The sequence below is a fragment of the Macrobrachium nipponense genome, chromosome 23 (assembly GCF_015104395.2).
Source record: "Macrobrachium nipponense isolate FS-2020 chromosome 23, ASM1510439v2, whole genome shotgun sequence".
Classification (NCBI taxonomy): Eukaryota; Metazoa; Arthropoda; class Malacostraca; order Decapoda; family Palaemonidae; genus Macrobrachium; species Macrobrachium nipponense.
Genome location: NC_061090.1, coordinates 15,692,566 through 15,719,598, shown reverse-complemented (window position 1 = coordinate 15,719,598; position 27,033 = coordinate 15,692,566). Strand labels below are relative to the sequence as shown.

The following is a 27,033-nucleotide window of genomic DNA, read 5'->3' as shown; positions in this document are numbered from 1 at the left end:
AACAAAATTAAAGAAGAGACGGCCACTTCAAATGATCAGACTCACATAACCAAAGTGAAGGCTGCCACTTACAGTAATCAAACAAATAAAATCAAAGTGGGTTTCTACCATTTCAGACGATCAGTCTAACATAATCAAAATGGAGACTGACACTTCTAATTATTTTACGCCAGTAGATGGAATGATCTGCATCACAAAACTGGAGGCAATATCGGCTGCAAAGACAACATTGCCAGTAGGGGAAAAAAAAAGTTAAAAAATGAAATTGCCGGTCAAAATGATGAGAATATTGCGTTATATAATAATTCTAACTCGGACAAGACTACCGGTTCGACAGATAAGACTACTACTTCCAAAATAAGAACCACGCTTGAGATGAGGAAATTATCAATTTCCTGAGTAGACGCCACACCTCCAAGATAAGAGAACATTTCCAAATTTGAGAGTAAATGGGTCCAATACTCTAGTAAGGTAGTTTTGGGTGACCACAGAGGAGCTAAACGTGAAAATAAACTGGTTTTCACTTGCTATTAAATTGGATAAAGATGTCTCTCTCTCTCTCACTAAGTAAAATAGAACACTAGCAAAAGCAATTCCAAAGCAAAAATAACCGTACTTATTAACACAAGTTTAGTTCCTCCTAACAAACAAATGCTTACAAAACGCACAACGGGAACTGACGCCAAATTGTTCTTAATGCAGTATTAAAAAATGAGAGTAAAATCTATCATTCTAACGCTACTGGGACCTTCAAAGGCAAATTTTAAAAACACGCCAGTTATCAGGTGTAAACCGAAATTGAAATGCAGTCTCATGTCGCCCACTGACCTTTACACTATGCATGTCACTGCATCTCAGAATTATTACGTGGCATTTCGCCCAATGAACCAAAAGGGAAACATTTTTGGCTTTACTGTTTTTATTTAATTCTCTCTTTTTTTACCGCGTTTGTCTTTATTTTACTGAGCGTTTAAGTTATTTGGAATAAGGTTCATAAGTGTTCTTAGATTAATTTGGGAGCCAATTGTTACATAACATAAAAAAGGTTAATTCTCTCCACATTTCTCCTAGATTAATACATACATTGAAAAATAAGCAGGCAGTTACATGTTATGAGTTACAATTACTTGGCGCCAGTAGTGTTTTAGTAACCTGAACTTCTATGAGTAACATATTAATCTCCATATGATGGCTATACTTCTATTCTAACTGCAGAGACTGTTATAAAGCTGTTTACTTTTAAAAAATCCTCTAGACACTTAGGACAGTATAAACGCTCATGAAAAGCAAATTCATAGATATAACGTTAATTTTGCACCTCTTATCAACTACATTCAAGTCAAATCAACAGCATCTTTACTATGAGATGGCAGTGTCACAAGTAACCGACCCTTTGATAGAGACTAATGAACATTTCTCCGTGGCGTAATGTACACCTAAGTACGCATACAAATCTCATACTCGAATAAACTGGGCTCTTCAGTCGACACTGTGGAGCACTTAACTGACACCTGTTCGGTAATGTTGGGCGTGTGAATGATGATCTGGTAGGTTCCCCGACCTTGGATGCAAAAGTCAAATAAAAATATACGTATATTACATAAATATAACCTAAAGTAAGAGTGCTGCTTTTCTGTCTGAGTTCCACGATATGAGTGTATGTTTGTTATGCGGCAAACTTGCAAATATTCGTAACCAAAGCACTACGTTTGTATGTATGGTGTTTTTATGTTGCATGGAACCAGTGGTTATTCAGCAACGGGACCAACGGCTTTACGTGACTTCCGAACCACGTCGAGAGTGAACCTCTATCACCAGAAATACACATCTCTCCTCCCAAAGCACTACGGACTACAGACAGGAGGAGACATGTTGTGACACGCACAAACATACACACGTGCCATTTGAAATCAAAACCGAATCAGAATTTACATAAGGAAAACCATCCTGAAACAACACTGAACTGACCAAAAAAAAAAAAAAAAACTGCCATTATCATTCTTTTCTGGATTTGACTGATAGTAATCTACGAGAAGAAAATAAAAATAATAAAATTAATAATTCATTTACTAGCCAAAGAAAAAAAAAACGTTCACACACACCCACTAACTTTAAAGCAAATAAAAAAAAATTATATGCCTACTTTTCTTGAGGTTCAACTAAGTCATGACAGCTAAGCAGGGAAATATTATAGCTTAAATATTGACCTTTTATCACATAATCCCTTTCCCACTAGCTAAAAGAAGTGGTTCAACAATAAACACGAAATAATCAACCTTAACGAATTATGCTGTTACTCCAATGTTAATTATACGATGTTCGTACAAGCAGACGGTGACAATGAAAACTGTAGCAGAATTCTTCGTATTCAAGTTACTGAGTTTATCATTACACAGTTATTGGCGCGCATTAACTGTTTTATGACATGGTAAAATGAAATCGTATGTGCCAGGTTACCAGGGGTCATGTGACAGAGGAAGGGATATGGGGGGGGGGGGTGCAGTGGGGAGGGACAGTTGTTGGAAGGATAGAGAGGGAGTTCATGAGTGACGCCACAAAACTCGGTAATAAAACTACCGAGGTCAAACTGAACGAAACCAACTTAGGTAAGACGCAGGATAATATTGCCCCGTTTTTCTGACCAACAGAAATAAGAAACAAAAGCAAATTGCCAAAATCGTAAAACTGTAGGCATATAGCCTACTGCGTACATTCCCAGGTATCCTCAACTGTAGGTGGTCCCGTGCTCATCGTCTGAGAAAATTAAAAAATAAACAACTTCAAGAAGAAATTCAATAAAGGCCAAATACAAAAAGAACATGATTTTATTTTCCATAACCTGGGTCTACATACGCGCGCGCGCTCTCTCCCTCTCTCTATCACAAACACACACACACACACATACACACAAACATATAACTGACGACCACGAGGAATACAGACTTCAATTACTTTAACTTATGCTAACCATAATAACTTTGTAATACCTCGAGAGAGAGAGAGAGAGAGAGAGAGAGAGAGAGCGAGAGAGAGAGAGAGAGAGCGCATACACACATACACACACACACACACACACACACACACACACACACACATATATAGATATATATATATATATATATATAATATATATATTTATATATATATATATATATATATATATATATATCACGCGTGCACGTAAAACCATCTGGATAAAAGATAAGCAAATTAATGAAACATATCAAATGAAAACTTAAGAGCTCACATAGGTCTATCTCCTGACATCCACAACATATAAAATTATTAACACATTTTAGCCAACTAAACACATGACATTATAAGCGCCTCCGCTACGGGCTCATTTCTTTACACGTTTGTTACCGGCAGTGCGAAAACTGTTTGCTTTATTTCAAAGATAAATCAATGGCTATGTTCGTCGTACTCAAATCATGATCTAAAACCTCATATAAAAATATACTGGAAGTAAACTTTAATCAAGTTGGCAGTTGTCGGTATGCCTGCAACAGGTAAAATGACCATTCCAGTAAACGCCCTGTAGATGTCAAACATCCCAACCTTACCTTACGTAGAAATTCTAAGTCTACTATCTGCCAAGGGAGTGCCAAAATTTATGCTACATAAACACTTGACATAATGTGAAGCCTCTTGGGGCTAAGGGTAAACTCAGGCATCGTTATTTGCAATATACTTCCCCAAGCAACCAAACTTGACCTCTTAACAACTACAATATGGTTAAGGCTGGAGTGATCCCATATGCATGACACTCCCATATAAACGATCCAACAACTTTGCACAGGCAAACTAACCTCTTTCTTCATGTTTCTGATGAGTTTCTCCTTGAACTCCTCCTCTGGAAAAAAAATTGAGATTACTATTCGTCTGATTTTCTTTAAAAGCTAAATTGTTTATAAGAAAACAAGCATACATACAATTAATAAATCAATTAAATGTCGCACTGCAGCTCACTTACCATCTATAATGATCGACATCTTGCCGAAATAGGGGAGTGTTAATTCTCAGAAAGTGGAATTGGTATCGTTTCAGTGAACCAAAATACAGCCTAGGAAATAGGCCGAATGCACAAACACACTGAGATGTTCTTTGCCGGAAAGACGGCTCATCACAACTGGTGCGCCTACTGCCGTATTTCGCGACTACCTTCACGGTCGTGTTCAGTTGCAAGACACCTCAACATGGTCGGTATCCCTGAGGTAACGAAGCCCTCCGCTGTTCGAGTGTTTTGTCGTCAAGTATCACTAGCATTAGGACGTAGAGAAGTTTGCCAAGACCTAAATTTATTCCCATATGATGTTTATTTATAGAATCTTATTCAGAATACATATTTCCAATCAGGATTTGGAGAAATCATTGCAAAAAAGTAAGATGTAGACGACTATACAATTAATCGAACTCTTTCTAGATGATGAAATGAAAACTGAATTTTGTCCGCCACATGACCACTTATAGAACGAGTCCACAGTGTAGTAAGGCTCTAACACTAGCATTACCCGCAGCTGATATCAAAACGAGTTTAATGTGCTCTTGTCAAAGTAGCGCCTTAAAAGTTGGTAATAGTGGGTTTGTTTCTTACTGCATATATTTTCTTAAATTCAAGTTTTTTCAAAGTAAATGGTAAAACAGGATCATATTATATTTTAATTATATTTAAAATATATTTTTATACATTTTATATTCTAAAAACTTTAATATTTTAAAATTTTTTGGTAATCAAATGACTAATTTTTTCATATGTTGCTAAGTAACAGTACCTATTCTAACTATTGAATGAACAAACTCGCTGAAACGTTCCTTTAGGGGAGGTTCGTCTGAATACTATTGATTGTATAGATGCCATAAAAGATATAGTATAGAATACTATAAATAATCTAAGATCATATAATTACAATGTTTTAGTATTATGTCCATATAGAAAGCGATTCTTGAAATGAGAAAGCAAGAAACTGTGTTCCTTATACATGTAAACAAACAGAACCAGAGACAATGACGGGTGGTAAAGTAGATTTTAATTTGATTAGAGAAGCTACTCGACTGGATTTGGTGAATCTTCTCGAGAAGATAGGAGGCACAAAGGTATTGGCTTTGAAGTAATTTTTCTTTATGTTCAATAAGATTATTAACCATTATGAGCTAGATTTGGACTGACCAAGTCAGGTTAGAGTTTACCCCAGCCTATTGATCATTTAGGGTAAACTACCGCATGGACTGGCCAACACACCGACGGTCACGGCTGGACACCCTCCGAAAAAGTACTTAGGTAGCTATAACGCGTCCTGACACCGGAGATGGTCATCAGTCGCGAGTTGTTGTTAGTGAGAGACGCAGGTATAACGCGTCCTGACACCGGAGATGGTCATCAGTCGCGAGTTGTTGTTAGTGAGAGACGCAGCTAAAGACCTCTACTCTATTTTCGAAGTATTTTCTCCAAAGTTAGAAATTAAGGCCAAATTTAAAGCTTTAAACTGAGGGTAATGAAAAGGGTGGCCAACACAGTGCAAACTTCACCAAAACGCTTTCGAAATTTTTACTTACGATTAAATAACTTAGATGATTGACGCCATCTCGATGTTTACGGAGTCGCTTTTGTCTACAAACTTCCCATTTCCAGTGATAGGGTAAAAAACCTCATGGTATAGGGGTGGACGATGTACGATCAATGTGTACAACCCCAAGAAAAGTACATTATAACGCGTCCTGACACCGGAGTAGAGGTCTTTAGCTCCATTTCTCACCAACAAGAAGTCGCGTCTGATGCCCATATCCGATGTCAGGACGCGTTATAATGTACTTTTTTGGGGGTTGTACACATTGATCGTACATGGTCCACCCCTGTACCATGTGGTTTTTTACCCTAAATCCGCACACCACTTGTACCCATAGACGCTGGAGCACTTTCATCGCAACAATCGGAAAAAGGTCCCTGGCCATGATGGTTTTAAAGAAACTACTGTGTTGGTAGAAGAAGACGACGAAGCGTGCACTAGATAATTATTTAAATAAATAGTAAAACATCAATATTTTACATATTTATGATGATTAATTTGAAAATATTCGTTATTGAAAAAGTAACTCGATTCCTGACCCAAATTTAAGTAATTATTTTTCGGAATTAGAATGTTCTTTTAAGTCCTGTATTATGACGTCACGACATCTTGACTTTCGTACCTATTGTAAATGCTTTCGTACCTATTGTAAATGAATTGCAATACTCAACTTTCTTGCAGAACAGTTTACCAGTTATTCATGCAGATTGTTGTCAGCTATTCATGTAATTGTTATAATCGTAATGCGCATAGGGTAAAAAACCGCACGGTACAGGGGTGGACCATGTACGATCAATGTGTACAACCCCAAAAAAAGTACATTATAACACATCCTGACACCGGAGATGGGCATCAGTCGCGACTTGTTGGTGAGAAACAGAGCTTAAAGACCTCTACTCTCCTTTTGAAGTAAGTATTTTCTCCAAAGTTAAAAATTAAGGCCAAATTTTAAGATTTAAACAAAGGGTAGTGAAAAGGGTGGTACACGGCTGTCCAAATCTCACCAAAACGCGTTCAACATTTTTACTTACAACTCTAAATATTTAGAAGATTGACGCCATCTCGATGTTTACGGAGTCGCTTGTGTCAATAAACTTCCCATTTCTTGTGATAAATCCGCACACCACTTGCACCCACAGACGCTGGGGTACTTTCATCACAACAATCGGAACACGATCCTTTACCAGCTTGTTTGTTAGTAAACAACTGTTTTGGTAGAAGAAGATGACAAAGCGTGCACTTCGATAATTTTTTAAATATAAATAGTAAAACAGCAATATTTTACATATTTATGATGATTAATTAAAAAATATTCGTTATTGAAAAAGTAACTCGATTCTGACTCCAATTTAAGTAATTATTTTTTGGAATTATAATGTTCCTTTAAGTCCTGTATTATGACGTCACGACATCTTGGCTTTCATACCAATTGTAAATAATTGCTTTACTCAACTTTCTTGCAGAACAGTTTACCAGTTATTCATGCAGATTATCAGCTATTCATGTAATTGTTATAATCGTAATGCTCATATATATCTTTATTATTAATTTTTGGATATATGAAGATATTTTACTGCCAGATTATCGCTGTAGTGTGACGCAATCGTTTTCGGTCCCTGGGCCTCTGTTTTTGCACCTTAAGAAATTAAGAATTTGCAATGACCAGAAAGTCGTTAAAAGAGGAAAGTTAGCATTGAGGGGCATATGTTTTGATTGAGAAAAATACAAATTTATTCAATAGCTAGCTTGTAAAAAATACTTGATTACAAAAAACTAAGCAGCATACCTACTATGGGTTTCAGCGACAGTGCAAGCACGTTTTTGGGCAATACCTATTTCTGTAACGAACACTCGTATCAGAACGAGATTTTACTATAGTGGTTTTCGGCAGCCAGATGTACGAAAAGGTTAGAAACATTGGATTGTATCTACTTTAGAAATATCTGTAATTTTTCTGGGTAATTTGGTTGCAAAAAAAGGATAATATACATGAATTAAATTAAAATTATTAGATAACAAAGTTAAGTTGAACTAAATAACGAGTAAAGTAAACAATTTAGGGAATAAAACTTTGCAGTTTCGTCGTCTGCTGTTCATAACTGTGTTTGTGGCGCGCGCTTAGGAACTAGGAACAGCAACTTGTTTAAAGTGCAATGTGGAGTGAATTGAGACCAAAATGTGTATAATAACAATCAAATAAGCAATGTGGAGTTTCAGTTGTGATGGCAGTAAGGATAAAAACCACTGATTACAAGGTAAAAATGAATTCAGTTCAAACCATGACCCCAGGAATAAAAAGTTTCATACTTTCAGTAATATAGGCATCAAAATGTTGTTTTATTGTGCCGATTACAACTGCAATCTTGAGTAAGATCAATAAACGTTATATATATACGCTAACATTGTTCAAATGAGTGCTGGGAAGGCTGGGAAAGATGGTTGTCGTCACTGATCAGAACCTGTACATCCACACGTTAGCCGCCATATTGGATTTCAAAACTGCCTTGAAAACGTATTTTACGAAGAGCGTCACATTCTTATTTTAGGTCATATGGGGCTTTCATGTATCACATTATGTTGACAAAACTTCAATCTTTTGAATGGTATGCTTGGAGTTGTAATTGTATTCTTGTTTCACCATTTAAATATCAAGTGAATAAGACCTGGTGTTTCCCCATATATATCTTTATTATTTACTTTTTGGATATATGAAGATGTTTTACTGCCGGATTACCACCGTAGTGTGACGCAATGACCAGTAATTCGTTAAAAGAGGAAAGTTAGCATTGAGGAGCATATGTTTTGATTGAGAAAAATACAAATTTATACAATAGCTAGCTTGTAAAAAATACTTGATTACAAAAAACTTGATTGACAACTAAGCAGCATACCTACTATGGGTTTCAGAGACAGTGCAAGCACATTTTTTGGCAATATTTCTGTAACGAACACTCGTATCAGAACGAGATTTTGCTATAGTGCAGTACACCCAGTGCCGTAATTTATAAGGGTATCATGAATCACTAATTGTAAAGAATAACGACTCTTGTCCTCGTACCAAGAGACAAAAACTCCATTATCCAGAAATGGATACGAATACAGCAATAAAAAGCTCCACCTACCCTCTCCCCCCACTTCCACTGCCACCCCTGTCCTTCTTCCTTCCTTCACCTTCCCTTTTCTCTCTCTCTCTGTTGCCAATTGGTATGTGTTCACCCTCCAAACTGGGTAGTATAAGACTTACACAAAACATGGAAATAAGTGAAATTAGCCTATGTATTGAAAGTATATATACATAAATATTAAAGCAATTTTATCATTATTGCATTACTATGACAACTAGAATTCGTGGAAACAGTTTATAATAATGCATTGGCGTATATGTGAAGCTCCTCTAATTTGGCAACGATGATTTTGCCATTCTTAGCATGCAAACATTAAAGGTTACATTTATTTCTGGCATACAGTTACTAAAAAAAATCAAGATACTAATATAGACTTAGATCAATGAAAAGTGCTAGCAAAAAAATAAAAATATATTTAATCCACTAATTGTCATCTGCTCCGCGATGGTTTTCGGCAGCCAGATGTACGACAAGGTTAGAAACATTGGATTGTATCTACTTTAGAAATATCTGTAATTTTTGGGGGTAATTTGGTTGCAAAAAAGGGATAATAGACATGAATTAAATAAACATTTTGAAGTAACAAAGTAAAGTGAAACTAAATACTAATGAGTAAAGTAAACAATTAAGGGAATAAAGCTTTGCACCTCATGAACAGTGTCGTCGTCTACTGCTCATAACTCTGTTTGTGGAGTGAGCGCTTAGGAACCAGGAACAGCAACGTTGTTCAAGTGCAATGTGGAGTGAATTAAGACCAAAATGTGTATAATTACAATCAAATAAGCACTGTGGAGTTTCAGTTGTGATGGCAGTAAGGATAAAACCACCGATTACAAGGTAAAAATGAATTCAGTGCAAACCATGACCATGGGAATAACAAGTTTCATACTTTCACTAATATAGGCAACAAAATGTTTTATTGTGCTGATTACAACTGCAATCTTGAGTAAGATCAATAATGTTACATATATACACTAACATTGTTCAAATGATTGTTCAAATGAGTGTTGGGAAGGCTGGGAAAGATGGTGGATTATCCGTGATTAGACTGGCCAGCCTGACGATAGCCGCCATATTGGATTTCAAAACTGCCTTGAAAACATATTTTACGAAGAGCGTCACATCCTTCATACGGGGCTTTCATATATCACATTATGTTGACAAAACTTCAATCTTTTGATTGGTATCCTTAGAGTTATAATTGTATTCTTGTTTCACCAATTAAATATCGAGTGAATAAGACCCGGCCAGCGTGATGATGGTGGATCATCCGTGATTTTTTACCCTACCAGTTTATGGTACTTGTTTGATGCAGGCCTGACCAAAATTTTTGCCTAACTAATGAGTGCAGAAGAGTTGAACAACCTTTTACCGCTGATCGTTAAAATCTATAAGCACCTCAAAGACATGATTCATTGAAGGTACAGCACAACCTAACCTAATTGTATCCCAAGGCACCATGTGTTTGCATCCCACCTCGGTGGTCGCGGGTTCGATTCTCGGCCATTCCATTGAGGAGTGAGAGATGTGTATTTCTGGTGATAGAAGTTCACTCTCGACGTGGTTCAGAAGTAACATAAAGCTGTTGGTCCCGTTGCTGAATAACGACTGGTTCCATGCAACGTAAAAACACCATAAAAACAAACAAACAGTTAAGGCACCATGCTTTGACCTGATTGTGATTCTTTGTCTCATTTAACCTTCTCAACTAAGCGACCTCTTGTATAGCAAAATGATGAGTGTAACAATTTCCTGTATTGCCACTCCAGTAAATTAGGGTAAAACACTGCTGTGCGACCATTGATCGGAAAAAAGGTCACTTTTTCACTCGATATTTAATTGGTGAAACAACAATACAGTTGAATGTTTAAGCATACCATCCAAATGATTGAAGTTTCATCAACAAAATGAGATATATGAAACCGCCATACAAAATAAATTAAGCACGTGAAGTCTTTGTAAAATATGCGTTCAAGGCAGTTTTTAAATCCAATATGGTGTGTGATGGTTGTGCATGCAATTTGAACAATATTTGTGTATATATGTAACTTTTATTGATATTACTCATGATTGTACGTAGTTGTAATCAGCACAATAAAACATCATAGCTAATGTTCACAGCAAAACCATTGAAATTTGTGTCAGGAATCTGGTTACTTTTACAACAACAAATATTTTAAAATGAATTATCTTGAATATGTGATAATTTTATGCAATCCATAGCCTTATTCTGGTGTTTAACTAATTATTTAAATGTTATCTAGCACGCTGCTCTTCTTCTTCCCAAGCAATCACCAGGTTTCCTTGGTCGTAAGCATAAACACCATCGTTATTTAAGATTGTTGTGAGGAATGTGTACCAGCATCTATGGGTACAATTGGTATGTGGATTTAGCACAGGAAATGGGAAGTTTGTTGACACAAGTGACTATGTAAACATTGAGATGGCGTCAATCTTCTATTTGTTAGGTGTTTTAAGTAAAAATTTCAAAACTGTCATGGAGGTAAGTGAGCACTGCGCATGGCTAGACTTTCATTAACTTCTGTTTAATTGGAAATTATGGCCTTACTTTCTTACTTGGGAGAAAACACTTATATACTTCAAGAGGAAAGTAGAGGCCTTGAGGTGTTGTTTCCATGGAGGTTGGCTTGTGACCAAAGTCTAACTAAAGTTATTGGAAGTGCTAAAGTTATTTTTTTGGGAAAGTGGTCGCGCTACCTTACAGGTGATCACCTGGTTGCACAGCAGTGTTTTACCCTACTAGTCATTTAGGATGAGCATTGATGGTATCCAATACAACATTGCTTATGATTGATGTGACAGATCATTAATAAATAAATCATATATATTTTTATACATTCAACTTCCCTGCCAGATATATACTTAGCTATAGACTCCGTCGTCTCCGACAGAATTTCAAATTTCGCGGCACACGCTACCGGTAGGTCAGGTGATCTACCGCCGCCCTTGCCCCCTGGGTGGCAGGACTAGGAACCATTCCCGTTTTCTAATCAGAATTCTTCTGTCGCCCGGGCCATCAACATTGTTGTTGGTTCCTCTCGATTGGTTTTTCTTTTTTTCACCGGAAATTGATCTTCTTGACCGACTTTTGGTGACGTATCTGGATTGTTGGATTGGCATACGCTTTTGTGGACTGTTTTGTGGACTTGATTTTGGAATTTTCTTTAATAATGTCTGACTCTGGAATGGTTGTGAAACGTTGTGTGAATGTAGGCTGTAAGGTGAGGTTGCCGAAAGCTTCGGTAGACCCTCACACGGTATGCAAGGGTTGCAGGGAGTATGAATGTTCTTTTACTAATACTTGTAAGGAATGTGAGAACTTGAGTGAGAACGAATGGAAGAATCTAACTAATTATTTAAAAAAGTTAGAGAGAGAAAGAGTGAGGAAGGCTTCTTATAGAAGTTTAAGTAGTTCTAGATCTGAACTAATTCCTAGCTTGGGATCTTCCCCAAGGGTAAGTATTGCTACTTCTCCTTCCATTGCAGCCCCTTCTCCTATTGCAGAACCTGTAGATTCAGCAAAAGAACTTGCGGATCTAAAAGCAGCCTTCAAGTTGATGGAAAACAAAATGGCTGCCATACAAGGTAAGGCTAGTGATTATTCAGTGGACAGTGATATGAGTGTCCCCAGTTGTAGTGGAGGGGGCATCTGGTCGGCTCAGCAACGCTCCTAGGTCTAGACCTCTTCCAAGCTCACATGCCCAGAGGAGAAGGAATGTCAAAAACCGAAAGGAGGTTGTGGAGAATCCCCACCGATCAGGTGTCCCTTCGGCGGTTTCTGTGACACCCCAGACTGCCAAGGATCGCTATTGTAAAAGCGTCCTGCGTGAGTGTTTTTCGTCGTCGGGAATCTTCATCTCCGAGACGTGATTGGAGAGATTCAGATCGATCTCGGCCACTCAAGAGGAGTTGGAAGGCTCCGACTATTGATTCGAGCCCAGAAAACTTCCCTGAGGAGTCTCCCTCGGGAGTGAAGAAGGCAAGAAGAGCCATTCTTTCAACCAGAGTGAGAAGGAGGCAGGAGGTGGAGGCTATGGACTCCTCCCCTCCTCCTTCCCCTCCTCCCGAAGAGGATAAAGAGGAGGTTACGAAGAGATTCATGATGGCGATGCAAGAGCAGATTTCGTCTTTTGTAGGAGTTCTGTCAAAGGAGCCTCCTAGAAGGAAAGACTCTTCCCTTCCGATCAAAAGATCCTCCAGACGTATGGAGGTATCTGCCGCCAGGATCGATACTCCTACTCGAGGTGAGGTTTCCGGTACGAACCTGGAGTCACCCAGGAGGCAGGAGCCAAGAGCCAGGAGTGAGGAGTCAACCAGGAGGCAGGAGCCAAGAGCCAGGAGTGTGGAGGCATCCAGGCAGGAGGCAGGAGCCAGGAGGCAAGAGCCAGGAGGCAAGAGCCAGGAGGCAAGAGGCAGGAGTCAAGAGGCAGGAGCCAGGAGCCAAGAGGCAGGAGTCAGGAGGCAGGAGCCAGGAGTCCGGAGTCAGGAGGCAGGAGTCCGGAGTCAGGAGGCAGGAGTCAGGAGCCAGGAGGCAGGAAAGTCAGGAGGCAAGAGTCCAAGAGCCGGAGGCAGGAGTCGGAGACTCGTTCCTGGAATTTATGACTCTTCTCCAAATGGAGCTCTCTCCTTCAGAGCGTAGGAGGTCTTCTTTGGAAGGACTCTCCCTCCAAACGTGAACTTTCTCCCTTCGTCTGATCGAGGGTTAGACGAGTTGTCTGATGACGAACCTCCTGCTAATGAGGGACTCTCGAGTTATAAAGTCTTAGCCTCATTATTGCTTCAAGAATTTGAAGATTCTCTTAGTCCGGCGGCTCCTCCTTCTCCTCGTTCTCTCTTTTCGAGCTCGGCTACGGCAATCTTCGGCCTTTTTGAAAATGAAGCCTGCTATATCGATGAAGAAGGCACTCCATTCTTTAGATTCTTGGATGGACAAGAAGAAGGAGTTAGGAAAGACGGTATTCTGCATGCCTCCTTCCAAACTACATGGAAAGAGAGGTATTTGGTATGGGACAGGAGAGACTATGGGTCTTTCTCTACCTGCCTCTGCAGATGCGGACTTTTCCAATTAGTGGAGCCTCTAGACGTCACTCCTTAGGATCGGTCAGAGCGACGTGGAGCACTTCAGAGTTGAACCACTTTCTAAAGGGACTTTTTGTCACTTTAGAGGTGTTCAACTTTCTGGATTGGTCACTCGGAGTTCTGGCCAACAAATCTAAAGATCCGGAGTTTCTTAAAAACCCGAGATTCTCCATAGCGTCCTGTCTTGCATGGACAAGGCAGTACAGGACGGTTCGGGTGAAGTGGCTTCCCTTTTTGGTGCTGGTCTCCTGAAAAAGAGATCAGTATATGGATCCCTATTATCGAAAGGGGTTTCTCCGAGCCAGAGGACTGCTTTATTGTTCGCCCCTCTATCGGATCATCTGTTTCCTTCTCAGTTAGTGAAGGATATATCTCGCTCGCTAACTGAGAAGGCGACACAAGACCTACTAACACAAACGTCCAAGAAAGGACGCCCTGTAGTGTCGGCGATTAAGAAGGACTCTCGTCCTCCTCAGCAGCCTTTCGTGGAGGTACAGCGGCTCGTCCCCCTGCCAGAAAGAAGAGCTCTGATAAGAGAGGAAGGTCTTCCTTTAGGCCCTTCAAGAAATCCAAATGACTTGTTGCTCCTTCAAGCACCAGTGGGCGCCAGACTCCTGAACTTTGCAGGAGTATGGGCAAAAAGGGGAGCCGACCCTTGGTCAGTGTCGGTCCTAAAGAAGGGATATGTAATCCCCTTCGAGAACAGCCCTCCCCTAACATTTACGCCTCGGGAATGTCAGCGAGGTACAGAGACCCGGTAATAAGAAGACTCTCCTTCAAATGGTGGAACAAATGTGGGAAAAAGAGGCCATCGAACTGGTGCAGGATCCACACTCCCCGGGATTTTACAATCGCCTTTTTCTAGTACCAAAGGCACGGGGGGGTGGAGACCAGTTCTGGACGTAAGCGCTCTGGAATCGCTTTGTTCAGAAAAAGAAGTTTCGCATGGAAACGTCCGCCTCAGTAATGTCGGCTCTTCGTCCAGGAGATTGGATGGTCTCTCTGGACTTGCAAGACGCATATTTACCACGTTCCCCATTCACCATTTGTCAAAGAAATATCTTCGTTTTGTAATAGGAGACAAGATCTTTCAATTCAGGGCTCTGTGCTTCGGTCTGTCTACAGCTCCGCAAGTTATTCACCAACCTGATGGCGAATGTGGCAAGATGGCTTCACCTAGAGGGAATAAAACATCTCCCTCTACTTGGACGACTGGCTGATCAGGGCCAAGTCGGAGATTCAGTGCTTGGAGGACTTATCAGTAACAAGGAAACATGATAGAATCGCTGGGATTACTCGTGAACCTCGAGAAGTCGCAGCTGATCCCCAGCCAGAGCTTGGTCTATCTGGGGATTCAGATGGATTCTCGGGGTTTTCGAGTATTTCCTTCCTTCGCGAAAGAATCACTCGAGGTTTGTCGAAAATCTCGAGCTTCTTAGAGAAAAAGAACAGTTCAGCGAGGGATTATCTGAGCCTCTTAGGGACCCTGTCCTCACTAGAAAAGTTCTTCTCTCTGGGGAGGCTTCACCTTCGCCCTCTTCAGTTTTTCCTGCAAGGGGTGTGGAGTTGGAAGACGGACAACTCTCGGACATCTTCCCCCCGCTTCCACAAGAGGTAAAGGATCATTTGAAGTGGTGGATCCTCCCTCTTCAAAAGAACGAAGGCGTATCGCTTGCCCTGCAGAACTCAGACCAAGTGTTATATGCCGACGCTTCGGAGTCGGGATGGGGAGCGACGTTAGGAGCAAGGGAGGTGTCAGGCACCTGGACAAAGGAACAGGTGTCCTGGCACATCAATTGCAAGGAACTAGTGGCCATACACCTAGCCTTAAAGTTTCTTCGAAGAGATAGTCAGAGGCGAGGTGATACAGATAAACTCGGACAACACCACGGCTCTGGCTTACATACGCAAGCAAGGAGGCATGCACTCTTTCTCTTTCAGTTAACAAGACACCTGTTAACCTGGACAGAAGAAAGAGGCATAACTCTCCTCACAAGATTTGTTCAAGGCATCAAGAATGTGAGAGCGGACAGACTGAGCAGGAGGAATCAGGTCCTTCCCACAGAATGGACTCTACACGAAGAAGTGTGTCGAAGTCTTTGGTCCCTGTGGGGGAGACCTCACATAGACCTGTTTGCGACGTTCCTCTCCAAAAGAATAGAGATCTTTTGCTCTCTAGTGGAAGATCCGAGAGCCTTCGCAATAGACGCGTTTCTCCTGGATTGGTCGGGTGTGGACGCATACGCCTTTCCCCCGTTCAAGATCCTGGGGGGAAGTGCTCAGGAAGTTCGTAGCTTCGAAGAACACGAAGTTGACGCTAATAGCCCCATTTTGGCCAGCCCAGGAATGGTTCACAGAGGTACTGGAGTGGATAGTGGACTTCCCCAGATCTCTTCCAAACAGACCAGATCTACTCCGACAACCCCACTTCGAGAGGTTTCATCACACCTCCCAGGTCTCGCTCTGACTGCCTTTCGACTATCGAAAGACTTGTCAGAGCGAGGGGCTTTTTTCTCGCAGGCTGCGGGCTCTATCGCTAGAGCCCGCAGAGCTTCGACGAGAAGAGTATACCAATCAAAGTGGGAAGTCTTTTAGGAGGTGGTGTAAGAGTCAGAAGCTGTCCTCCTCCAGTACCTCTATAGTGAATATTGCCGATTTCCTCCTCTTTCTGAGAGAGGAATCACACCTTTCTGTCTCAACAATAAAAGGATACAGAAGCATGCTGTCTTCAGTATTTAGGAATCGAGGGTTAGATATTGCAAGCAACAAAGATCTACACGATCTAATTAGATCCTTTGAAACTTCAAAGGCAGACTACTCCTAGAACACCTAGTTGGAATCTAGACGTGGTACTGAAATTCCTTTCATCGGATAAATTCGAGCCTTTACATCTGGCTTCCTTCCGCGACGTCACTAGGAAATGCTTATTCCTGGTGTCTCTCGCTACAGCCAAGAGGACGAGCGAATTGCACGCTCTAGATTCCACAGTGGGGTTCAAAGGAGATGCTGCCATCTGTTCTTTCCAGACAATGTTTCTGGCAAAGAACGAAAACCCGTCAAAACCGTGGCCCAGAAGTTTTGAGGTAAAAGGCCTATCTAACCTCGTAGGCAGAGAGATAGAGAGGTCTCTCTGTCCAGTGAGAGCTCTTAAATATTATTTAGAGAGGAAGAGACAGATGGGAGCTTGTCAACAAGGTCTTTGGTGTGCGGTGAAGAACCCCAAAAGACTCATGTCCAAGAACGCCTTGGCTTTCTTTGTGAGAAGCGTAATTACGGACGTCACAAGAACTGCCTCGGAGGAATCCTTCGTCTTCTAAAGGTCAAGACCCATGAGGTGAGAGCAGTAGCAACGTCCTTGGCGTTCCAAAAGAATATGTCTCTAAAAAATATCATTGAGACTGCATATTGGAGGTGCAATTCAGTGTTTGCATCTCATTATCTGAAGGATGTGAGAGTGACCTATGAGAAGTGCTTCTCGCTAGGTCCATTTGTATCAGCAGATACAGTGCTGGGTCTTGGAGCAAAGACTGATCCTTAAATATTGTGTTTTATCGTACATAAACCCTCTTGTCAGATATGTGCTTGGTTTTCTATTAGCAAGCTCACTGATGTCGCCGGGAGGGCATAGTGTCATTGCTGGTAGGGGATCAAGGGTATGTATGGCTAGTAGGGGAGTACAAAATTTTTTTTGTATATTTTGTAAATGAAAGTGTAATTATGTTTCGAGTTTTTGGTTGTTTGTAAGGAGTTCGGGGATAACTCCTTGCAATCTTAGAACTAACATGGATGTTAGGATCAGGTGATCGGGATCGGTGTTGTGCTCCTTGAACAAGGTGTATTGTCATGTTAGTGGAATAGCACCCAATGACAAAGGCCTTTAGGCTCTGCCGAGTAAGTGGATAAGACCCCATTGGCAGACCCACAAGAACTCTTAGCCATAGATCAATATCTCGCTGAGGCTCTTGAGGCTAAGCAGACTCCAAGGCAGTAGCCGCGAAGTCTTCAGCCTAATAAGGTAGGAACCAAGGTTTATTAATACCTACAACATATGTTGTTTACCTGTCTATTTCAGTAGTTAGCTGTCTCTTACCCACCACCAATGGGTGCTAATCAGCTAAGTATATATCTGGCAGGGAAGTTGAATGTATAAAAATGATATTGTCATGCTTACAATAAAGTTTTTATACATACTTACCTGACAGATAGATCGATTAATGGCCCACCCGCCTCCCGCAGGAGACAGGTGGAAGAGAAGAATTCTGATTAGAAAACGGGGAATGGTTTCCTAGTCCTGCCACCCAGGGCAGGGCGGTAGATCACCTGACCTACCGGTAGCGTGTGCCGCGAAATTTGAAATTCTGTCGGAGACGACGGAGTCTATAGCTAAGTATATATCTGTCAGGTAAGTATGTATAAAACTTTATTGTAACATGACAATATCATGTTTCATCAGAAAATAGTGGAGAACAAACAAGTAGACTTTCACTTTGTCAAATGTAGACACAGTTTAACCCTTAAGAACCAGGCTAAAAAAAAACATATGCTGCACCTCAGACCAGGCAAACTTTGAGGTCGGCCAAATTAAGAAAGCACATCAATGGAAAGAGAAAGATATTATGCAAATGCACAGGTTGTAAGAAAAATGAAATTCTAAAAAATTTCTCCCTGCCTTCCACAAGATGTTAAAAATGACTATTTATATGCCCTTTTGGGGCCTCTTTTACAAGACAGTCATAAATTTTACTTAGTTATACATGTTTTTCTAATAATTAATTTTATTTTACTTCATAAAATTATAATTACAACTCAAATAATATAATAACAGATAAGAACTAAAATCAGTAACAAATCCTGAGTACCTATATTTGTTGTAAAATATTTGCATAAACTTGCTGGATTATACATGTTTTTCTAATATTCCTTTGTGCTTTTCTTTGTAAAATTACAATTACTGTAACTGACATATTATCTTAAAAGATAAGAACTAAAACCAACAGCAACACCTGGCAGAGGCAGTACATATCCCCTTGAAGTCAAGTACGAAACTAAATTATGAGCCTCCTAGAATTGGCGAGCTGAGCCAATGTAAAAGTTGCCATTAGTAAGTTTATGGGCTATTGAAGTAATGGAGCCTCTTTCCTGCCCGACTTCTCCAAATCGATGGTGCATAATATTGATATTCACCAGGAGGTAATCTGTCCCCCACTCAAAACCTGTTATTGTTGCTCATATGATGGTATCCGTCCATTGGGTTAACTAGCTTTCACTGCCGCCAAGTGGCATCAGTACCATTCAGTAGTCACTGATGAATCTGATTCAGTTAGAATTAATTCTGAACAGGAAAGTTTAATCTTTCTCTCTAACAATGAAATTTTCACTTACTCAGGGAGTAAGCCTACAAACTACTTTGTTGTTGGGGGTGGGAGGGGGGGAGGAGGTTAGGAAATGTCTCTGGAAGAGCCTAGAGAAGGGATTTTGACGTAGGAAAAATCTATTTCTGGGCGAGGAAGCCGTGTCGCCCAGTGAAATGTGTCCTCTTTAGCACTATTTCTAGTAAAATATTGCTATGATACCAGAGAACTGCTAAATTGGACATGTCAGAAGTCTCTGACTCGCTCACCTAAATAAAAGGTGTCGGTATAGAACTGGGGCGAGTGTTAAACACTACCACAGTACCCCTCCAATTAGCCTTTTCCTCATCAAAAGACCCTGAAAACGGGGAGCCGACCTATAGGTCACACCCAGCTACCCTGTTGAAGGGGACTGCGGCGTCATACTTATCGATAGCAAAGAAGCTTGGTGCACAGCAAGGGGGGGGAAAAAAGGAAAAAAGGGGGGGATTTCACTGGGCGACACGGCTTCCTCGCCCAGAAATAGATTTTTCCTACGTCAAAATCCCTTTTCTCTGGGCTCAGCCGTGTCGCTCCGTGAAATTGTACCAGAGAAACACCAAGCTATACTATCCTGAAAGGAAAAATCATATTAATGAAATCAAAGGAAATAATAAAATAGTTTAGAATTGGAAAAAATACAATTTATTTACAAAATATACTTTATAGCCAAACATGTGGCAACATTTGCAACAGTCACATATAATAATAAAATATTACAGATAATTTGTATGTTACGTAAAACTATACACGATTATACACTTATTCTAATAGCTAAGGCATTTGCTGAGGTAGGTAAAATGCTAATGAGGCTGGCATAATTGAAAAGATTCATATGACACAAGGACGTACTATAACTGATGTGCATGGGAGACACTGGCCTCCCTGCAGCTATTGCATGATATTTAAGATCCTCTAAAGACTTAAGGTAGTGCTTTTTGAAAACCAAGGGTGACTTCCAACCAGTATACTTCTTCAGATCATCAAAGTCCATATATTTGAAGAAGTTAACAGAAGTTGCTATTGCCCGAATGTCATGCACCTTGGGGAATGACCGCTGGGCTGGCTTTCTTGATAAAATATCAAATCTGCTGCCTAATGCCTTTTAGAGATAGTGTACCACCATCTTTTCTAATGAAAAGGGGGCCTTCGGAATAGGTAGACGTCCTAGATAATAGTCCTTAAGAGTTTTAACAGGACATAACGATGGGATCCTGCGGAAGCGGGACAATCTTCCATGGAGACCACCTCATCAAGGGATCTTCATTCTTAGCTAGAAATTGCTTATTTGGCGAAAGCAACACGTCCCCGAGGAAAGGAACTCAATATGCGCTTCATCTCTAGATAAAGATGACAGCTCTGATATTCTGGCACCTGAAGCTAGACTCAATAAGAACAGAGTTTTACGCAAATGGTTTGGTTAATCACATTTGAAGTTGTCTGTTTCCGAGGCTAACCTAAGAACATCATAAGAAACCATGACACTGACGACGGTCTGTGAACGGGCCGTAGACGTGCACATGCCCTTGGGATAGAGGTGAAATAAGACTCGGTTAGATTGATACCAAACCCGAGAAGAAAAATCTTTTCAGAGCTGACTTAGTGGTTGTAATTGTTGCAGCTGCCAAGCCTTGTTCAAACAAAGACCTGAAGAAGGTTATGGCCACGTTCAATGTAATTACTTTGATATTTGATTCTCTGAGGAACGAAGACAATTTCTTAACTGCTGAGTCATACTGGCGAAGCGTAGACTCTCTCTTGTCTGACTCCAAGAACAACATGTTCTGTGGATCAATGTCGCCTACTCTCTTACCTGCAAACTTCATGAAATCCATAAAGTTATGGGTTTTGTGAAGACCTGAGGAATCGAACACAGTCCTCGTTTGAACTTGTTGCGATAGTCTCAAGTCCGGGAGAGGGTGAGGCGAAGACCTAGTTCCAGGAGAAAGGGGAAACCAGTTGCTCTTGGGCCAGTGAGGGCTATGAGAGCCACCTGGCCTTCGAAGGATCTCAACTTGTGCAGCACCTTCAGGAGAAGGTTCCACTGGAGGGAATAAATAGATTTTCGACCACTGGTTCCAATCTATGCTCAGGGCGTCCGTAGCGTATGCCAGAGGGTCCAGATTGGGGGCTACATAACAAGGCAGCTTGTGGCAAACAGATCTACTTCTAGACCTGGTACTCTTTGGCAAACCCTCTCGAAGGATTCTTGGTCCAGTGACCATTCTGATTCCAGAGGGACCGACCGAGACAGGGCGTCTGCCACTACATTGTGGACTCCTGCCAGGTGAGTAGCCGACAGATGCCTGGTGTTCTTGGCTGCTAGAGAAAAGATTGCTATCATCACGTGGTTCACATGACTTGACTTTGAACCACCTCTGTTTATACAGTGTACTACTACTGCACTGTTGAAGACCAACCTGATATGAGTCTTCTTTGGAGGACGGAGCTTTTTTAAAGTCAGAAACACTGCCATAGCTTCTAGAATGTTGATGTGAAGTGTTTGGAAGTGAGGTGACCAAGTTCCCTGAACCTTCTCGTGCTGTGAATAACCTCCCCAACCTGTCAGCGATGCGTCCGTATGCACCACTAGGGACGGGGGAGGAAACTGCAACGGTAACTCCTTGGCTAGGTTGGCGGCCTTTGTCCATGGGCGCAGGCGTTTTCTGAGAATCAGAGGTATCCGGGCGAACTTGTCCCGACACTTGGCATTTGCCTTCGAACGCCAAACTCGATTGATGTCCTTGAGCTTGGCTTTCAACAGAACGTCCGTGACTGAGGCAAACTGGAGCGAGCCTAGGATCCTCTCCTGATTCCTTTGAGCCCAGAAAAGGGATTTTGACGTAGGAAAAATCTATTTCTGGGCGAGGAAGCCGTGTCGCCCAGTGAAATACGTCTCCTTTAGCACTATTTCTAGTAAAATATTGCTATAATACCAGAGAACTGCTAAATTGGACATGTCAGAACTCTCTGACTCGCTCACTTATATAAAAGGTGTCGGTTTAAACCTGGGGTGAGTGTTAAACACTACCACAGCAACCCCTCCAATTAGCCTTTTCCTCATCAAAAGCCCCTAAATACGGGGAGCTGACCCATAGGTCACACCCTGCTACCGTTGAGTTAAAGATACAGGAATTTTAGGATAGGAAATTTATGATTTATTTATTAGACTGAAAATGTAAAAAATAAATAATGTGCATGTTAAGCAGTACAGCTTCATCATAAAAAATCTCCTTGTATGTTATCACTATATATGAAGAGGATTTCAAATAAATGTGTTGGAAGACCATGTGGAAGTTTTCTTGTATGCGTAAGTTTATTATATACATGCAAATTAATTATAGTGTAAATATTTATGCAGATTTTCATAATTATGAGTAAATTTATCATAGTGTAAATAAGTATGCAGATTTTCATAATTATGAGTAAATATTTTTAAACTACGTAGTAGTATGTGTTCATGATTTACCATACTGGATCTCTGCATGTTTAGTTATATTAATGCTTTGTTTAATCTATTGCCAAATAATTGGCAGTCAATTAACTTAGCCATGTTTAAGCATTTGTAGTATGTAAAATGTGTATTTGATTAATAAAACAAGGTATTATTACTTGTTTTCTATACTGTACTAAAAATGTATACAGACAGAGTATTAACTGCATAAATATCAGAAAGGCAAAAGGAAAGCCATCATTTTGGTGTATAAAGATGTACTACAGGGAAAAATTAGGCATTGAGTAAATCATTACCAGTTTTGCTTTTGGTTGTCTAAGACATTTTGTGGTACTTTGTATATTCTGGTGATTTCAAGCACAGTATAGTACTATAAATGAATATTTTTTCTAGTTTAAAAGCACTTTTTCCTGATTTCTCTATAAAGTTACACCAGCATAAGCCTAGCCATTAAGGATTACTATTTATTTTTCTAAGCTTATGCCCTCTTTGGTGTGTGAGGTATACTGCTAAGATAGGCAATTATGTCAAGCTCTTGATACTATGCAGCCTAGCAGTAGGCTACCCAAGCATAAACACACTCAAAATCCCTAGCTCATCTGATGTAGGATAATCAGGTCCCTAGGCAATTGCTGTTTATAGACTATGTTTATTAATGCTGCTATTGCAGTCAGCTTAGCTGGAAACTGGGTATTGCTGAAATTTTGCCGATTTTATTATGCCTCATGATGGTACTGTGTGAAAAACAGTGATTGCAAGATACAACTTGTAGTAATTATTAACCTTGCTACTACATTTTCATGTGCATAACAGCAAAAAAATATTAAGTACAGTATGGTATGTTTTAAAGTTATAATGTTGAGCTTTCAAACTACACGTCTTCATCAACACAAATTTCCTTCCCAGACTGAGCTTTCCAAACTTTGTTACGCAGAGATAACTTTTATATTATTGTAGGTACCAGATAGAACACTTTTATCTCATTGATACGTATTAGTCGCTTTCGGTAACAAAACATTTTTGGTGTACATAGCACTTAATATCGCACAAATAAATCTCAAATTTGTTGTTCTGTTTATAATTTTAAAGATGTGTATTAAATTATGGTCGTTAATCAAAATACAAGAATAGTTCAGGATAGGCTGTGATGAGTTGTAGATTGTATTGTTTGTTTTGACTGGACAGGTGTTATTAGAACAAAAAAAAATTGTAAATTATTACACTGAGGCTTGAAATATTTATTTCAAATCGTCAAGTCAAGGCCTATGTACTAACATTACTTGTAGTCAGTATATCATATCATGTGGGAATGCATGTTTTCATTTCCAAGAAGTAAATTAAGAATATTGCACTTGAAACCTCTTGTAAATGGATTTTTCCTTTTCTACAGGCAATAGTTTGGGATGAACAACTTGCTGGAGCCTTCAGTCATATTGCTGATTATTCCTTCTTACGAAGTCATGACGTGTCTAAGATGTTTTACATATCTTCTAACAAACTTCCACAAAATAATGTTGCCCACGTAATATTTTTGTCACGTCCACAGACAAGCCTTATGGATAAAATCAATCAGCAAATAAGAATGTAAGTACAATAGTACATTACATAATTACCTTCTTTTTACTTCAGATGTCACAGTCAGATTATTAAACATTATGTTTTGTATTTTTCCAGAATGTGTGCTGTATGATAAAAATTTGGTTTGATATCTTCAGTGAAGTTAGAAAAATTGTATAAAGCTCAGATCATATAAAAGTGCTCTTTGAAATTTATGGGAGATTTTTAAAAAAGCGTACGTAAAGTATATAATATACCCGATTACTGAACGAGTGTGAAGTAAAGATAAATTCAGGATACTATATGAAATGTTGAATGCTTTTACATACTCATTTAGTTTCTCTGAGCAGTGTGTGATGATGGACAGTAATTTATTTCTGTTTTCCCAGTTTTATCTTAATTTTCTGCTGTTTCACAAGTATATGACAGGTACACAACTTGAAAGTTTACTCTTAACAGAATTTGTAGTCATTATTAGCACTCATATCATGCCATAAGCAAATTTTTAATTTCATTTGATACATTTGTATAAAAAATGCATGCTATAAGGTCTTGATATCTTCCTGTATACATATAGAAGTTCTTGGAGTATCCACTCTAGGTATACCTAAAGGGAAGCTTCACACAGAAATTTACAGCAACCAAAATCCCATTCTGTTCCCTAGCTAGTCAAACCAAAGAGAAAGAAACTTGACAGATTGTTGAAATTCACTGAACAGACAAGAGGTGGCAATCCTATTCAGTTTGACCACCGTCCTTAGTCATTGGAAACTCTTATAAGTATTTTATAACCTGTGGTGCTGGTAACCTGTACTCCTCTGAGCTCCTCCAGTTACAATCGATGTTTTGATTCTATCTCCCATCAATAGAGCAGAATCACAAATGGTTTGGACTGCTGCAGACTTCTGACAGTGACAGATTTTCAGCCAACAATGAATATTAAGTCTTGGTATTAAATCCATCGAAGGAACTACCATATGTCGTAATCTCCAACATTTGCAGTTTGTTCAATAATTGATTTTTGTACATGAACTTCCCTGACAGATATATACTTAGCTATAGTCTCCGACGTTCCCGACAGAATTTCAAATCTCGCGGCACACGCGACAGGTAGGTTAGGTGGTCTCCCTTACCCGCCGCTGGGTGGCGGATGTACGAACCACTCCCGTAGCTTGTCAGATTTTTCTCTGTCGCGGGAACGATAACAACTGTTGTCGGTTCCTCTCGATAGTTTTTCGATTCTCGCTTGCCTGGAGTTAATTTGGACTTCTTTTGGTGACGTATTCGCTTTGTTTGGCTTGGCATACGCTGATTGTGGACCGGTTTGATTTTGATTTGGATTTTCTTTAACGATGTCTGACCTAGATTCAGTAGTTAAAACTTCGGTTTTGTTTAGGGTTTGCGTGAATGAAGGATGTAAAGTGAGGTTGCCGAAAGCTTCGGTAGACCCCCACACGGTTTGCATGAAATGCAGGGGGAATGAATGTTCTTTTGCTAACCCTTGTAGTGAATGTAAGGGATTGAATGAAGAAGAATATAAGGCTCTCTCTTCTTATGTTAGGAAGTTGGAACGTGATAGAGCGCGTAAGGCTTCCTCTAGAAGTTCTAGCAGATCTAGAATGAGTGAGTTGGATGTGGATCCTAATAGTACTAATGTAGAATTAGAACCTTCTTCCCAAGTTGCAGCCCCGGCTCCCCGCACCGAAGCCGAAGATTCGCCTTCGGAGGCGGCAGCTCTGAAAGCCACGATTCGTTTCTATGGATCAGAAGATTCGTCAGTTGGAAGGTAAGGAGAGGTGTTAGTGATCAGTGCAGTGTCCCCAGTGTTGTGGAGGGTGCGTCTGACCGGCTCCTTAGTGCCTCTAGGCCTAGACCTCTTCCAGACTCCCAGTTCCAGTGGAGTAGGAAAGTCGAAAGCCGCAGGAGGGCTAGCCATCTTGCTTGGTGAGTCGTACCCGCGTGAAGTCAGATAATCAACAGATATCACAAGTTTAACATACGACTAGAATTTGAGAAATATCTAGAAGTGTTCGTGAACTATCGGTGATAAGATTAGTGTGAAAATGAAAAAATAGTAAGATAAAGCGTCTTCTAAGTTAGTTTATCAAGTGTAATACTATAAATCAGAACAAGATGGCAGTAAGTTCCAACTGCGGTAAGAGGTGGCGTAATTTGGCGTGTCTAGCAGATTCGACAATACGATGAGGTAGCAGGAAGGGAACTGGCATTTCTCATCTATGAAATCAGCAACAGTCCTAACCAAAAAGATACAAAAGCATTCATAGATATATTAGAAGGATATAATCCTTCAAACTGGAACAAATCTAATGAAAACATCTTGAAAATAATTGAAGAAGTTCCAAATAAAATCCAAGTGGTCAAGAGACTCATAAAGAAAATATACATAAACCAACATATTCCGACAAAGAAAATGAATAAGGTGAATCTTGTGAATACCCTAAATTGATGCATTAGGAAAAAGAATGCCAAAGCATGCAAACTGTGTAAGGTTTGGTATAGCATAGTCAATCCACAAAACCTAATCAGAAAATGTGCTGCATGCAACATTCCGACCCATCCACAGTGTGCTGAGGTAATACAAGATTTGAGAAAAGATACAAGAATTTTTTGTTCAACATGTCTATCATGGATAGACAATGTTATTAAATCAAGATTGAATGTACAAATAGTTGAGGATGATGAAGAAGAGGAAGAGGAAGAAGAAGAAGAAAAAGAAGAAGAGGAAAACGGAAGAGAAGTAAACAAAAATGAAATGACAGAAAAAATAATGGAAAACAAAGAACAAGATAAAGTTATGGATGCAGAGATACTCATTGATACTA

The 27,033-nt window shown here is 40.0% G+C and overlaps 2 protein-coding genes across 2 annotated transcripts in view; one reads left to right on the top strand and one right to left on the bottom strand.

Moving 5' to 3' along the window:
* Nucleotides 1-4,147, bottom strand: part of LOC135198984 (small G protein signaling modulator 1-like) — a 528,765-nt gene extending 524,618 nt beyond the window's left edge. Inside the window, exons 1-2 of the mRNA XM_064226904.1 lie at nucleotides 3,974-4,147; nucleotides 3,810-3,853 (exon numbers count right to left, since the gene is read on the bottom strand). Of these exons, the coding sequence (XP_064082974.1) occupies nucleotides 3,810-3,853; nucleotides 3,974-3,992 (63 nt within the window). The 5' untranslated portion in view covers nucleotides 3,993-4,147. The remainder of the gene's footprint in view (nucleotides 1-3,809; nucleotides 3,854-3,973) is intronic.
* A 697-nt stretch (nucleotides 4,148-4,844) lies between these two features.
* Nucleotides 4,845-27,033, top strand: part of LOC135197192 (vacuolar protein sorting-associated protein 33A-like) — a 33,062-nt gene continuing 10,873 nt past the window's right edge. Inside the window, exons 1-2 of the mRNA XM_064224193.1 lie at nucleotides 4,845-5,094; nucleotides 24,024-24,217. Of these exons, the coding sequence (XP_064080263.1) occupies nucleotides 5,005-5,094; nucleotides 24,024-24,217 (284 nt within the window). The 5' untranslated portion in view covers nucleotides 4,845-5,004. The remainder of the gene's footprint in view (nucleotides 5,095-24,023; nucleotides 24,218-27,033) is intronic.